Source organism: Castor canadensis, chromosome 5 (genome assembly GCF_047511655.1).
Source record: "Castor canadensis chromosome 5, mCasCan1.hap1v2, whole genome shotgun sequence".
NCBI classification, from domain to species: domain Eukaryota; kingdom Metazoa; phylum Chordata; class Mammalia; order Rodentia; family Castoridae; genus Castor; species Castor canadensis.
In genome coordinates, this window is record NC_133390.1 from 131,934,247 (window position 1) to 131,950,430 (window position 16,184).

General features: G+C 47.5%; 1 protein-coding gene across 3 annotated transcripts in view; it reads left to right on the forward strand.

The window, feature by feature from the left end:
- Positions 1–4,372: 4,372 nt before the first annotated feature.
- Positions 4,373–16,184, forward strand: part of Acss1 (acyl-CoA synthetase short chain family member 1) — a 53,500-nt gene continuing 41,688 nt past the window's right edge. Inside the window, exons 1-2 of one of the 3 annotated variants that reach the window (XR_012448120.1) lie at positions 4,373–4,758; positions 15,076–15,172. Coding sequence is in view for 1 of the 3 variants with exons in the window: in XM_020171578.2 (XP_020027167.1) it covers positions 4,425–4,758; positions 15,076–15,172 (431 nt within the window). In the remaining 2 variants the exon portion in view is untranslated. Of the gene's footprint in view, positions 4,759–5,397; positions 5,455–15,075; positions 15,173–16,184 lie in introns of those variants that run through there. The other 2 variants (XM_020171578.2, XM_074074207.1) reach the window with 2 other exon arrangements.

Below are 16,184 nucleotides of genomic sequence, written 5' to 3' on the forward strand. Positions count from 1 at the left end.
GTACTGAGTGATGAGTCCTGGATTCCCACAGAGACCCAAGCCTCCTCCCCCTGCAGCCTGTGCCCCATGGCTTCCAGCACTGGGGCTGGCTAAAGTCAAAGAGAAGGCTTCTTGGGGACAGAGTGTGACCAGCACTGTCCAGTTTGCTCACAGCATTCTCAGAACTGAGGTCCCCAGGGAAGCAACTATGTATAGACTTAGGACCAGGTAGAGCTCACCTTTCTTCTAGTTTTCAGAGAGCTGATTGCTGGCTGCCAGCTGAAAGGCAGCAGGGACAATCTTGGCTTCAGGCTGTGACACTCAGAAGGAAAGTTCCCCACATGGCCTGTTGGGTAAGTTGGGCAGCGGAAAGTATAATTCTGCATCATTTGGTTTGTTCTGCAATGTTCAATGTACACATATTTACTTCTCTTTATCCAGTCTGAAGAGGAAACAGTAACTGCCTAGTGTTTCTTTATTTTAAAATAGAGTTAGGTTCTGGGGGTGTAGCTGGGTGGTAGAGCATGCACTTAGCATGCAGGAGACCCTGGATTAGAACAAATGAAAGAAAGAAAGAAAGAAGGAAAGAAGGGAAGGAAGGGAAGGAGGGAGGAAAGAAATCATTCTATGTATGTTTACCATTCTAAAAGTATAGAAATTTAGAAAACAAAGGTGATGGGAAGAGAGCTATCACCCACACATCTCATGGCTATTGTATAGGTGTTTTTGTGTATTCTTTCTTATTTATTCAACAAATGTCTACCGAGCCAGGATGGTTCTAAGTGCTAGTGACATGGCCACAAGCACACATAGGCATCTGCTCATAGAGTTCCCTCCTACTAGGATGAGGGAGAATATAAACAACGAGATAATATATGTGCACTATGGAAAAAATGAAGTCAGAGGTTGAGACTAGGGCATGAGGGTTGAGGTGGTAATCACCCATGTAGGTGAGAGAGAAGAACTTGTGGACAAATGGAAGTGTGAAGAGACCTGAAGGAAGTTGGGGGTGGTGGTCTATGTGGACTTCTGGAGGAAAAGCATTCCCAGCAGGAGGGACAGCATGTGCAAGGGTCCTGGGGCAGGAACTGCCTGATGGTTGGAGGGATGGGAAGAGGCCAGCGTGGCTGAGTCTGAGTGAATGAGGCAGAGGAGGAGGTGGGATCCTGGAACAGGTGAGGCTAGATCAGGCAGGGCAATGTTTTTTCTTTTCTTTCTCCTTCCCCTTTTTGAGATGGAGTCTTGCTATGTTGTCCATTCTGGCTTCAAACTCTTGAGCTTAAGTGATCCTCCTGCCTCAGGCTCCTGAGTAGCTGGGACTACAGGCACATAAAACTGTACCTGGCCAAGGTGGTATTTCTCAGACTTGAATGCGCACAGAGGTCTCCTGGGGATGTATTAGAATGCAGATTTTGCTGCAGCAAGTCTGATGGGCCTGGCACTTTGCATTCGCAGGTGCCCAGGTGATGCCAATGCTGCTGGTCCATGGACCACCCTTTGAGTGGCAAGGATGCAGCCCTGTGGGCCCGGGTAACTATGTGGCCTTTCTCTGAGGGAACTGAGGAGTCTTTGGATTGTTCTGAGCTGCAGATCAATTTCATCGGATGCTTGTTTTCTTTATTTTGTTTGTGGTGCTGGGGATGGAACCCAGGGCCTTGTGCATGCTAGGCAAGTGCGCAACAACTGAGCTACCTCCTCAGCCTTTGACCTTTGTTTCAAAGGAATTGTACCAGCTGCTGGTTAGACTACAGTGGTCAAGGATGGAAGCAATTAGCAGCCGACTGAATAATCCAAAAAAGAGAAGGGTGTGGTTTGGATGGAGGAGGAAAGGGTGATGGGGAATATTCTGAAGGCCAGTCTTCCCCACCCAGGGGTTGCCTACAAGGGTATACACTTGAACAAAAGAAAATATGTTTTCCATTCCCTGACCTGGAAGATCAGTGTTTGAAGAAATAATTCACAGGATATGATGTGCTTGGGATGTTAATTAGACATTTGAATGTGGGACTGAAATTTGGCGCATAGGTCCTGGCCATAGGAGAGACAGAGAATAGAGCTGGCCTCTGACTCAAAGGCAGGAGGGAAGCAGGAAGGGCGGGAACTTAACTCTGGGACCTCCCCTCCCCCTAACACTTTGAAGGTGAGGAGATTAAGAGTCATGCATTTTTGGTTGCGGTTGTATCAGCTATCTCTGGCTGGGAAACAAAGCACTCCCACATTTAATGATTTAAGGCAACCATAAATTACGTCTCAGTCCTCTGAATTGACTGGGAGACTCTTTTGTACCAAGGATGAAGCTCCCATGCCTTGGTGAGCTTCACCATCCAAGGTGGACTCATGAGTTGGATGGGGATTGGTCCAGGCTGTGGGCTGCAGTCTGTTCTCTTCACGGGGTCTCTGCCTCCAGAAAGGAGACCACAGCATGGCAGCTGGGAGCCAAAACAGGAGCTGGAACTGTGGGGCCTCTCTGGGTCAAGGTCAGAACATCACTCTGCCAGGTCTTTATGATCAAAGCAAGTGGAGGCTCACCCAGACTCAAGGGGAGGAAACCAGGCTCCTCATCTTTTAACAGGGAAAGGGCTGAGGATTAAATCCAAGACCTGTGCACGCTAAACATGTACCCTATCACTAAGTCACACCCCCAGCCCATCATGGTCTCAATGAGCAGCAAGCCATCAAGTACACAAGAGGGAGGAAGGTGTGTTCCATTATGATCTTTCTCTATTTCTAATTCTATCCATATGGTAAGAGGGGAATTTAGTGGTATAATTGGGGTGCCGGCTTTCCTCTTCCATTAGCCAACCATGTCCTCTTTAGTAAGTCTTTTTATTTGTTTGGACTGTCTCTTTATTTGTTCCACTAGGGGGATGATGATCATTTGATAGCACTAGATAACTTTTTGTTTTCCTTTTTCTGTTGAGACTTGCCAGTTTGGGCCCTAGCCAGACTTTTGTTTTATTTGGCTTAGTTTTGTTTGTTGAGATGAGGTCTTGCTATGTTACCCAGACTAAAACCGGTGGGCTCCAGTGATCCTTCTGCCTTAGTCTCCTGAGTAGCCGGGACTATAGGTGTGCACAGTTTAAATAACTTTTAAGCTAAGTAGAAAATGCAGGTCAAGCCGGAGCTTGTGTTGTGTTAGCTATTGCCACTGCCTTACAGCTTTCTATCCTCTGGCAGGAAGCAGCATTCCCCACATAGGGGCTGGCAGCTGACCCCATCGCAGACCCTCACGTGGGCAGACTCTTTCCCTCTACAGTTTTCACTTCTAAGAGCAAGGACTCTATCAGCCCAAAGAACCCAACAAACCAGTTATCCACCCCTCCCCCCATTCTCTTCATTATTATGTGTTTACTTCTTGGGTGTTGAAATATTTAAGAACCCGGTAGAGACAAGTTTTTTCCCTACCTTTCTTGGCTTCTCATCAACAAAAACACCTTCTTCACCATGGCGCTTACTATGCACCATGCCAACCAGAGGCAGACATTTCACAGACATCTAATTTATTCCTTACCACAGCCTACAAGAGAGAGAGTACTCCAGTTTTCCAGAAAAGGAAAATGAGGCACACAGAAGTTAAGGAATATGCCCAAGGTCACAGAACTAGAAATGCCAGAGTTGGGACCCAAGCCACAGACGCTGGAGCAGAGAAAAACCCTTATCGCCCCCCCACCCCGCCCCCGAATCAGCCAAGGTTTAGCAAGAGCCTTAGTTTCCCTGTTACACTTTTTCCCTGGGCAGGAATGACCCTGCCAGGGCCAAGGTCAGCAGGTGGTTGACATGAACATCAGGCCTTGGACCAGAAACTCAGGCCTGCACAGCTCCCTGGCTTGAACCTCCCACCTTCGCCAGCTCATTCAGACCATTAGCTTACAGCCGCAGGCAGGTAACTTAGGTGTGCGTCGGGATGGGGTACAGGCCAGGACTGCCAGGGAAGGGGTTCACTCTCAAGGGAGCGTCAAAGAAATAAAACTTTAGCGTCAGCCTCCGTGATGTTAAACTGATCGACCTGTGGTCTTCAGACCCATCTGTGAGCGCCCATCGCTCCATCCGTTTATTATTCCATTCCCTCTCTTTCCCACTCCGGGTCGGGAGCCTGCGCCCGACGCACCTGCCTCTCTGCTGTTGCCCCGCGTGGAGAAGCTGGCTGTTTTTGGCGCGCAGAAACCCAAACAGCCCGACGCCCAGGCGTCTAGAGCGCAGAGCAGCCCCGCGCATCGCGGATCAGCCGGGCTCAGGGTCCCTGCTCCGTCCGGCTCTCCCTTGCGTCCCTTCTCCAGGCTGCTCCCCTTTTCCCTCGCAGGCCCCTGTTCCCCGGCGGGCTCAAGGAAGCAGCTTCAGACCAGCGAGGAGTGGGTGGCGGCCGGAGGGCGGAGCCGGGGCGGGGCCCGCGGAGACTCCAAGCGGTGCCCCGGGCCCCCGGCACCCGCAGTAGGGTGTCGAACGAGATGGCGGTGCGCAGCCTGGGCCGCGGCGTCGGACGGCTGCTGGGCAGTCTGCGCGGGCGCTGGGGGCAGCTGGGGTGGCCACAGTGTTCGGTGAGCGCTCAGCTCCGGGCGGCCTCCGGGCCCTCGGGCAGCGCCCCCACCGCCGCCGCAGCCACCACGCCGCCCGGCTCGTACCCCGCGCTGAGCGCGCAGGCGGCCCACGAGCCCGCCGCCTTCTGGGGGCCGCTGGCGCGCGACACGCTTGTGTGGGACACTCCCTACCACACCGTCTGGGATTGTGACTTCAGCACGGGCAAGATTGGCTGGTTCCTGGGAGGCCAGTTAAATGTGTCCGGTGAGTTGGCTGCAGGGATCCGGGACGCCCCCAACTCAGACTTCCCGAGGAGACTCAAGGAGCCCCACGATCCTTGAGAATTGCATTTGGTGTTGGCACCTTACGGGAGCCCCTTCCCGATATTCTGCCCCACCCAACTCTAAGCTCTGAGCCACATCACCCAGGTCCCGCATTCCACCCGGGGCCAGAGACTTCAGCACCCGGACGCGCCAGCTGAGCGCCCTGAATCCGCTTTTCCTGCTCTGGCCAGTGTCGGTAGAGACTCGGCCAGCTGTTAGATTGGCCTCACCTCAGAGCAGCTTCCCGATGGGCTCTCTCTAGATTTAATTACTGGGGTTCACAGGCCGCGGGGCGCAAGTCTGCAGGGAGCAGTGGTGACACCCAGGCCAGGATGGGGTGCAGAGAGCGGTGCACCTGGAGCCTGGCCTTCCCTGCACCTGTCCCGTGACTGGCAGTATAAACCAAAAGGTGGGTGGTTGTCACCACCAGCTGCCGCACCCGCGACTTCCCTGGGGGCAAACCCTGAAGCGTAAACAGAGCTGTGGGGGTGGCCCAGCGGCTGGTTATCAAATTGCTCTGAGGAGTGTGGGCGGGAAGTTCTCAGCCTCAAAGAACTGCGCGGCAAAGACACACTTCCTGCCTTAGACTTGGTGACTTGGTGGAGCTGGACAGCCCAGAAACCAACGCCACCAACAGGTAGTCTGATTTCTGTCCAGCCCGGATCCCCTACTGTTGGTCTAAGATCTGGGAGCTGCCCCCTCACCTTAATCACCTGAAACACTGAGAAGGCAGAAAGGGGAGAAGGCTTAGGAGCTACTTGCCCCTGCTAGACACGTAGGCCCGGATGAGGAGAGGCTGGTAGCTGGTGGGGTGGCCAGAGTGGCTGCTGTCCTGCCGGTGGGGATAATGGGGTCTGGAGGATGTTTAAGAAATGAACTGCAGGTCTCCATGGCAAGGTTGTGCCTTGCACCAGGCCCAAACTTAGAGGTGGGAGCTGGTGTCTCCCTAATTCCACCATCCCAGTTCTATTTCTGAGAGTTGTCGCCTCATTTGTAAAATGGGGCAGTAATGCTCACCTGTTAGGCTGTCTGTGGGAACAGAGGGCTGGAAGGCATGGAATAGACACAGTACTTATTGTTGATCAATTAGAAGTAGCAATTTTGATTTATTATATCCGGGAATAGCCATGATATTACAGGTCATGTCTATTTTTCAAACTCAGAATCTTAAAGGAACTTTGGACCAGCTTTCCCCCTTCCTATCGCATTTTACTTTGTGGGTTTAATCAAAATGAGTCACTTACTAGATAAATGTTTTCTTTAAGATTGAGTCAGCAAGTATTCTTCAACTAAATGGGGGAATGAAAAGAAACCCTGAGGTTTGCAGAGTTGATGGAATGTGCCCTTGAAGGGAGAAAGTGATTTGCAGAAGGGCAAGTGCAGCTCATTAGGAAACCGCCCCTGGACTCAGGAAGCCAAGGTCATAGGGGAAGTCCATGGTTGGCTCCTGCAGTTACAGCTGATAAGGCCTCAGGGATGACAGTGAAGACCTCATCCTGAGCCAGAGGCAGGTGTGGTCAACAAAGAATTCTTCTGCTCCCCTTTTCCTTCAGGTATTGCCCCTGAAGATGTGGCCTTTATAGCTACGGAAGGCAGATGCTGAGCTTCCTAAAACTTGACTTTTAGAAAAATAGCTTTTCTGAAGCTTTCTTACCCTGAATGATTAAATCTATCTGCATATCTGTTACAACTGCCCTTTGTCAGTGTCTCCAAACTAGACTGGTGATGAGGCATTCACGGCTGTCCTGGGAGACACCTAGAAAGCTGTGGAAGTGGTGGAAATGTTTTGCTTTGATCCACTTGTCTTGTGTGATGAAGCCAGTATGACAACAGTTTTTCCAAAAAAGCATCACTTTGGAAACTTCTATCACCCCATTCAGGAGTAGCTAGACTGTTGATTTTCAAAGTTGTTCCTGGGTCAGCAGCATTACCTGAGAACTTTTCAGAAATGCAAAGTCTGGGGCCCACTGTCAGATTTAGAAACCTAGGGGTTGGGGACCTGCCATCTGTGATTAACAAGTCCTACAGGAGATTGGATGTGCTTTCAGGTCTGAGAACCACTGTCTTGTATGCCCCAAACAAGGCCAAAGAAGGCCCTCCTAAAACAGGCAGTATTGTGATTAATGTGACAGAGATGGCGTTGACAAACACACACACAATGGTACATGGGAGGTACAGTATAGTTTAGTGGTTTCATCTGTGTCTTTTGAGTCACTTCCATGTTTCAATTGTTGCTTTCCCTTTACTGTGCTTTGCATTTTTCCTTATCTGTAGAATAAGGAGAGTGTGGCTGAATTCTGTTGTTATTACCATTGTTGTATACCAAATCACTCTGAGCTTAGAAGCTCAAGACCACCAGCATTTTATTATTCTTACAGATCCTGTGGGTCAGGACTCTGGACAGGGCCTGATGAGGCTGGCTTACTTCTGTTCCTGAAGTCTGGACCTGGAGTGTCTGGGGCCTGGGTTGGTACTATGGTTAGAATATGGCTTGTATCCCAAAGCTTGTGCAGGAGTTTAATCCCTACTGTGAGGTAGTAATAGGGTGGAACCTTAATTTGACTATGGTGTTTAGAGATGGGATATTTAGGAGATGATTAGGATTTGATAAGATCATCAGGGTGAAAGCCACAGATTGAATACTGGTGGCTTTATAATAAGGGAGAGAGAGCAGGAGACACACACCCACACCCACATGCTCCCAGTCTCCTGTCATGTGGTGCCAGGCACCACCTTGGACTCTGACATCAAGAAGGCCATCGCCAGATGCGGGCCCTTGACCTGCTAGAACCGTGAGTTAAATGAACCTTTTTTTTTTCCCCACATTTTCCTTTGTTAGTGAATATTAATTGTACGATGTGTGTATGGGGTTGTTGTGATATTTCCATACATTCATATAATATACATTGTTCATATTCACCTCCTCTATTACCCTTCCTTATTCCCCCAACTCCCCCTTTAAAAAATCTTTCTTGTGGCTGGAGGCATGGCTCAAGTGATTGGAATACCTGCTTAGTAAGCATGAGACCTGAATTCAAACTCCAGTACTCCTCCAAACAAAAACTTTCTTGCAGGTTTAAAAAGTGGATTTCATTAGGATTTTGTCATACAATGTACTTGATCTCTTTTCTTTGTAAAGATTTCCAGCCTCCTGTGTTTTGTTATATTGATAGAAAATGGACAAATACAGTTGGATGACTTTTGGGGCCCAGCTAAATTTGGCCCCAAAACTATACAGAGTTTTACACAGCATGATGGCTTGGCTCAGGGAATGCCCTGTGTCCAGAGGCCTGTGAGATAAATGCAGAAATTGTTAGGCTTTTTCTGACCAGCCTATTTGAGCTGGGAAGGGTTACCTGGTCTCCTTATCAGATGTAGTTATCAGCACACCCAGCTCAGGGCTCTTTTAGGATTAGATGAGATAAGACTTCTAAAGCACTCAACTATCCTTAGCATGTAATAGCCCCAGTGACTGACAGTGTTAATTATTAATGAAGCATACGGGTAGGCCTTGACCTTGAGTTTGGCCTGCAGCAATGCTGCTGAGTGCTGCCTTGGATTTGCCACTGATCAGTCTGGGATGGGTAGGAAGCAGGCTTTGAAAGATGCACAGGTCCTGAAATGGCTCTCCATACAGAGTAGGCACTCTGCCCACTCCAAGCTCTGATAGCCAGGTGGGGTGATGGTGTCAGAGGTCCTTGGGAGGGCAGGCAGAGTCTCATCTCCCTTGCCGTTGTTGACTTTATGTGACACAGCTTTGTGGAAGGTTCTTTGGAAAGCCAGATTCCAAAAAGAATTCTTTCCAGCCTTTGAAATTTGGCTCTGTTCTTCATAGGGCGCTGCAGATATTTTTACCTTGTGCCATATAAGCTCAAGATGTCAGAAGGTGGCAAATGCAGAACCAGAGGGCAGTGATTGTGTGTGCTTTCAAAACATACAACTAAACTGTTTTAAAAACCCCAAATTTTGAATCTGACTTATTTTTAAAGTGTGTATTCTTTTTATTTATTTACTTATTTGTTTTTATTTACTTATTTTGGAGTACTTGGGTTTGAACTCTTCAGCCACTCTACCAGTCCTTTTTTGTGATGGATTTTTTTTTAGAGATAGGATCTCACGAACTATTTGCTTGAGCTAGCTTGGAACCTCGATCCTCTTGATCTCTTCCTCCTGAGTAGCTAGGATTATAGGCGTGAGCCACTAGGTGCCTGGCTAAAAGCATGTGTATTCTTAACTACTGAGCACTGAAATGTTTCTTGGGGGCTTTTTATCTTTTTCTTTTCTTGCAGTGATGGGAATGGAAACCAGGGCATGACACACTCTAGGCAAGTACCCTCCCACTGATTTGCTTTTTGCAACATTAATAAATAAAAATTATGTTACTGACACTGTCTCCTTTGTGCCGTGTCCCTGCAACTCAGAGTCAGATGCAGTGATAATGGTACATACTGTATGCCTGTGCTTCATTTTCTGTTGAGTGGTTAAAAAGCTTTCCTCTCCATATCCTTTGAAGCTAGCCTGTAGAGTGCCTGCCTGGTAAGCATGAGACACTGAGTTCAAACCCCAGTACCACCAAAAACCAAAAGACCAAACAGCCAAACAAACAAAAGCTTGTGAAAGGTTTTTAATGAACTCTAAATGAAAATGAAAACCCAATCTTAGGAGGCAGATCCTCTGGAACAGCCTCAGAGTTCTTCACAGTTGTCAGAGATATGGCTTACTTTAAATAGCAGATGCTTCTGGAAAGTTGGCAAATAGAATTTTTGTGAGTGATGCAATATCTCACAGTGTGCCAGGGAAGTTTGCTATTTAAAGACAACCATTGTGAATCCTTTGGCGAATATTAACTCCCTTGTTTCTTTGGATTAGGGTTGTAGTTTTGTGTGCTGGGTTCACTTAAAGTTGGGTTGTGTATGAGAGGCATATATTTAACTAACCAATCAGCACTTGTGGGCTCAGGGTGCAGCTTGGTGGTAGAACGCTTGCCTAGCATGTGGGAGGCCCTGAGTTCCATCCCTGACACTTCAAAGAGAAAAAAAAGTTTTTGAAAATTCTTACATTAATATGTGTCATCTTCATAAAGGAAGTAATAGCTGCCCCCCTCCCCACCACACATACTTGGGATTGACTCCAGGACCTCACACATGCTAAGCAAGTACTGTATCACTTGAGCCATGACTCCCAGCTCTTTTTTTTTTTTTTTGTATTTTGTCTGTTTTGAGATAGACAAATTTGCTAATTTTGCCTAGGCTAGCTTGGAATTTGTAATCTAGTGATTATTCTGCCTCCACCTGGGAGCAGCTGGGATTACAGGCTTCTGTCACCACCTGCAGCATTATTCTGGGTTTTTTTTTTGGTTGTTGTTGTTGTTAATGAAACTTAAAACTCATGACCCATCAACAGGCATTAGCTTACTTGCTTACTTCTTTTGGTGGTACTGGGGTTTGAACTCAGGGCTTCATGCTTGCAAAGCAGAGTCTCTACTGCTTAAACCATACCTCCAATCTATTTTGCTCTGGTTATTTTGGAGATGGGGTCTCTTGAACTATTTGGTTGGCTGGACTTGAACTATGATCCTCCTGATTTCAGTCTCCCAAGTAGCTAGGATTACAGGTATGAGCCATTGGTGCTTGGCTGACTTGCTTACTGTTAAGGGTGTGTTAGGCTGAGGGTAGGGGGCAGGGAGTTGGAGATGGGACTGTGCTCCAGTGAACACCAAGGATGGGCCGGTACTCTGCTCTCAGGGGGCCTCATCCCAGCCTTATGACACCAATGTGGAGTGCTTGGTGGTCCCACTGTATAGATGTAGAAATAAGGGCTAGGCAAGTCTCTATACAGTGATGAGTAATCAAGAAAATACTCAGTGCCACAGCATGTACATTCTAAATCAGTTGTCAAAGGAGAAAATTACAATTTAGTTTAACAATAGCAGTTGGCTCCCTCTCATCTCCTCTCTAGAACTGAGTAACATTTCATTCCATAAAATAGATCACCTGTTCCCATGGGCTGAGCAGAAGGTGTTGGTTTTGTAGGCAGAGAAGGGCTACAGAAAGCAGAAACAAAAACAAAAATTGGGTTGGTCATTTCAGAATTATTTTCCTTGTAAGGTGGGAGCAGGGAGATAGAACAGTAGAGAAATAACTAATGGTTCACAACAGGTTCCTTCAGGTTACCTTTTTTTTTGTGTGTTTGCAAAGATCAAGGCAAGTAGGTATGGTATACACCTACAATCCCAGCACTCAGGAGGCTGAGGCAGGAAAATTGGGAGTTTGAGGCCAGCCTGCACTACATAGTAAGATCCTGTCTCAAAAAAAGAAAGGAAGGAAGGAAGGAAGGAGGGAGGGAGGGAGGGAGAAAGAGAGGGAGACAAGAAGGAAGGAAAAAAGAAAAAATGACACAGAGGCAGAGGAAACTTCTCCATGTTCTTTGAAGCTAGCCTGTTTGGGAGATTTGACTGTTCTCTCTCTAATCCTGATTTCTCTGAAGGTCAAACAGCTTAGTTTCAGCTTGGTGACATGAACTTTAATGTGAGTGACTCTGTTTTGATTTTTGGTCTGGTCTATGTAAGAACGCAGACCAAAGCAATAACCTCCTGTGATCTTAATACAGTAAATGAACAAATCCATACTGGGACAGTTGTTCAAGATTTTTACAGCTGCTAGGGGGAGAATTGTGATATAAACTCTACCCCAGTTCCCATGATAAAGGAGCCTTAGGGTCCCTGTCCTCAGAGCCCTTGTGATCCAGAATGGGGACAACTGAGCAGAATAAAGAAGTGTTACATGATGTAGGCTAACTGGGAGGACAGATCGTTGTGTGCTGGGAGATTTGGACGGCTTGAAATAGAAGGTGGGGTTTGAGATACGCCTTAAATTGTGCTGGGCCCTGGCCCAACTCTTCTTGGAAATGGAATTTTCTTGTCCCACTGCCTAGTTCCTTAGATTGAGATGTGTGTGTGTGTGTGTGTGTGTGTCGTGTTGTTGTTGTTGCTGTTTTCAATGGGGAAATGTAAGAATTTCCTCCCTCCCTTCCTTTCTCCCTTCTGTTCTTCCTTCTTTCCCTTCTCTCCCTGCCTCCTTCCTCTCTCTTCTTTCCTTCTTTTCCTCCCGGGAATTGAGACAGTAGCAGGAACCATAAATATGTGAAATATGTGCTAAGATCCAGCATGTACGTGGTACTTTAGGCCCACTGTTTCTCCCCTGCCCCCCACGCAATGCTCCGCACTGTAGTGGCTGTGAGCAGAGGGGTTTATTCTGATTGTGTTTCCCTTGGGAAACACTCAAAGAGCCTAATTCTTAGTCACACCAGAGTCAGGGGTCATTACACTACCCTACAGATTAGGAAGCTGACACTTCAAGGACATGGTCCATGGTTAGTGGGTGGCTGGCCAGGTGCCATACTTAACTGAGGGTTTTCAGGTGTGACTCCAGGCAGCCAGTCAGTGAGGCTTGGCCTGGTGTCTCACAGGGCTGGCAAGTGTGTTTATCTGCTCTATTCCCAAAAGGAAAAAGAATCTGGAATTCACATATAAAGTAGATTTATATAGACCCATGTCACCATGTAGCCCTGGGCAGCACTAGGATCATCTAGCATATGATCACTTAGGGGTTAGGGTGGCCCACCTAGGGCCAGGCCACCCCTGTGCTAACAAGCTCTTGGGGGGATTCTAACCCCACTCAAGGGTGAAAAGCACCAATTCTAGCCAGAAAAGAGACCTATTGTGAGGGACAGTCACAAAGATAAGAAGAGGTCTATTTCCTTCCCTGGGCATGGGGGACAACCTGACTATTGTGGGAGCAGGCAATGTGGTGAGATGAACACAGGCAAGGTGTCAAATGCAGTCTTTGCCCTTCCCAATGCTTCCTGGCTGGGGGCTGAAGCAGGTCACTGGGATCACTCTGAGGCTGTTTCCTATCTGCAGCTGGCCAGGCCATGCTCAAGATGCCCAAGGATCAGAGTGTGTCAGAGCAGAGCTTCCCAGATAACAATGTGGGCACACATCTCCTGGGGGCTTCTTAGCAGTCTGGGTGGAGGAAGAACTTGCACTTGTCACCAGTTCTCATGTGGTGGCTGCAGCAGCCCAGGGCTAATGGAAACCCACATCCAATGTGGGCAGTGCCCTCATCTGCTGGGCTGCCTTCTCAGTCTGCCTCACGCAGTCTGATTTTGGCTTTTCTCTGGGCCTTTCAGCAACATCGATCCTCAGGTCAGCCTTACCTTCAGAGCCAGGCAATAGAGGACAGGACTCCATGCCAGGGTGACCTTTTTGCTGATTGCTCAGAAACTAGAATTCCATGGTTTTAGTGTGAAACCTCTTGATTTTTGGACCAGATACACACACACACACACACACACACACACACACACACACACAGCACATTTGTAAGCTAGACTCAGCCTGTGGGCATAGTCATAGTTGGCTAATATGTGCCAAACTAGTTCACTATTTTTTCCCTTAACAGCCTTTTTCTTCCATCTACTTCAGGGTTCACATGCTCTGCCTACTTGAATTGCCTTGCTGTCTTGACTATTTTAAGGCTTACCTGTCTGTAAGATCCTGCCCCTTCACAGCTTCTCTTCCTTCCTCCTGCAAGCTGGGCTCACCTTTCTCCCACCTGTTGCACAGAGCAGTTCTTTGCTGCCCAATTGGACTATTACAAGGTGACATTGGAGGACAGGGTAGCAGGATGAAGTCTGGAGCTAATCTGCTTGCTTCAAATCCAGCTCTGGTACTGTGTGACCTTGAGCAGGCTACTTAAGCTCTCTGTGCCCCTGTTTCCCATTGGTAATGATACTGGTAGTCCCTCCTTCTGGGACATGGGGGTACTGTCTATGTGGAAGCTCTTGCTGTTACTGTTTCAATTCCGGGCTGCTCTTAGCTTCTGTGGGTTTGCCTGGTCTGGGTAAATTCAGCTCCTTTGTTCTGTTTAGGCCACAGTCCACCATGGGGTTTTGGCTACTTTCAAATGTTTCTTGGGTTTATATCTGTTACTTGTCTGCATGGCTGGTGTTGAGTGTATCTGTCCCTGTATTTCCTTCTGCACTCAGCATGGTGCCTGGATCAGAATTGGTGCTCTGGAGGCTGGTTGAATTGAACCATCTCAGGTTTTATATGCTTTTCTCCTATCCTTGCTCCTAAAAGACCCCTGTACAGAGAAACATTTGTGGAAAGTGGGGAGGCTTCCAAGGGGTGGAATGGGAATTCTGGGGTTTTTAATATCCTAAACCATTTTGTGCTGAAACAGAGACACCCTGCAGCCTGTTGGACGTCAGCTGGGGTCTCAGTGCTTGAGACTACTGGACACTCCAGGGTTTTGGCTGAGTAACACCAGAACCAGTGGGGTAGGGAGTGCTTCACAGAGGATTAGTGGTTTTCTCTGCTCAGTGAAAATGAGTGTATGCCAATTAGTATTAGTAATGTTTTCTCTTCATCTGAATTTGTTAAAATTGTTGAGGTATATTTTACAAATGGGACTCTGAGTTGACCTTGAGAGTTCAGCCTGTGCCCTACAAAGCTATTTAGAGTACTGATTTCCTTCAAATACCTGGGGCCATTGGTGGGAAAGTGAGTAATGAGGAGGCACCTTTGAGGGCTGGTTGGAAAGGGCTGAATTAAACTCACCTTTGAAATTAAATGATTAGTGAACAGGATGTCAGCAAACGAACTGATTGTACTAATCCTCAGTTTTTTGTAAACCAGCACACTGACCTTCTGTTTTGTGGGCAAGTCATGTGATTTGAGATTGTGTAATAGAGGGGGAGGGTCAGAGCTTTCTGGAAAATCAGCATGGCATTTCCCTACCCTTCAGTCCCTTCTTGCAGCAGAGGCAGATTTATAGAGTGCTGGTTAGGTAACTGGGAATGGGTTTAGATCCTCATCCTTTAGATCCACCCCACGGGGACCAGATCAACACTGGAGACAAGAGAGATTACATGAGGACACTGACAACGAGGGAGTCCTCTTGCATTAAAAGCCATCTAGGGAATCCAGCCCAGAGCCTATAGGTAGGGAGTCCAGGGATGGTAAGGCCAAAATGCAACCAGGGTTGGTACCACTGGTGTGACATGGCTGCTTTGTGGGAAGTCTTGCACCTTGGAGATCATGCTTGTGTGGTCGCCATCTTTGTTTTTGCAGCTCTGACAGTTACCTCGTTACAGGGAGGTAGAATCTCACCTTGGATTAGGGCAGGGTTCACCCCCCCCCTTTCTCACTCTAAAGGCATCAAGATTAATGTGTGCAAAACCTGTTTTTGTACAGTCAACTGCTTGGATCAGCATGTTCAGAAGTCCCCCGAGAGTGTTGCTTTGATCTGGGAGCGTGATGAGCCTGGAACTGAAGTGAGAATCACCTACAGGTATTGCGTGTCCCTGGTGGATCTCAGCATCCAGCAGTGTAACCTTGGTCTTCCTGCAGCTTTGGGGTAGATGAATGACTGCTGGCATTAACACTCTGCCAAGGCCATTAATAGTTGAAGGACTCCTCAGCTTAGAAGGGGGCTGACCTTTCTGATCACTTTGGCAATCTTGAATGCCTTTAGATTTTCATAGTTATTGAACCTTTTGAAACAAACGCATGGATATTCAAGATGTAGGAGGGCATCTGGCCCAGTCCTGCTGCTGTATCTGGCTCTGGGGGAGAGGAACATGTTTCAGCTTTGGAAATGTTCTTGTCCTAGGAAAACAAGACATGGACACAGCTGAATAAAATATACACCAGTGTCATAAATGCTACATACTCCACCTCTTGCTCCCTGCACCATTACTTATACTGTGACAATAAATAACAGTCTCTGAAAGAGTTTTTTTTAAACCTGGTATTTTTATTCTTTGATTCCTTAAGTGCATTCTTGTATATCCTGTGTGCTGAGCACATGTGCATGAGGGGGTTAGGTTGAGCCCTTTTATAACCAGCCTCCCTCAAGCTACTTCCTCTGGGGCTGCCTTGCTCAAAGGCTTGTGGTCAGGACATTGGCTGTCCATTAAAGCCCCGTTGGCTCAGGCTGGGGATGTGACCCAGTGGTATAGAGCTTGCCTAGCACGCACGAGGCCCTGGGCTCCATCCCCAGCACTTATAAATAAACAAACAAATAATGTTTTAATGAATAAAAGCCTCTTTAACTCAAGGCACAATTTACCTTTACAACAATGTCTCAGAACTGCTGTATATCTAGTCTTTGTGTCCATTTTCCCCACACCTCCCTCTTTGGGTCTGTTTGTGTGATTATTCTCCTGAGTATCTTTATATTAGTCAGGACAAGCTAGAGTACATTGTAATAACAAACAATCCCCAAATGCATAGCAGAGTGGTTACTGACTTATTTAGTTATTTATGTATTTATTTATTTTAAGACAAGGATTCACTATGCA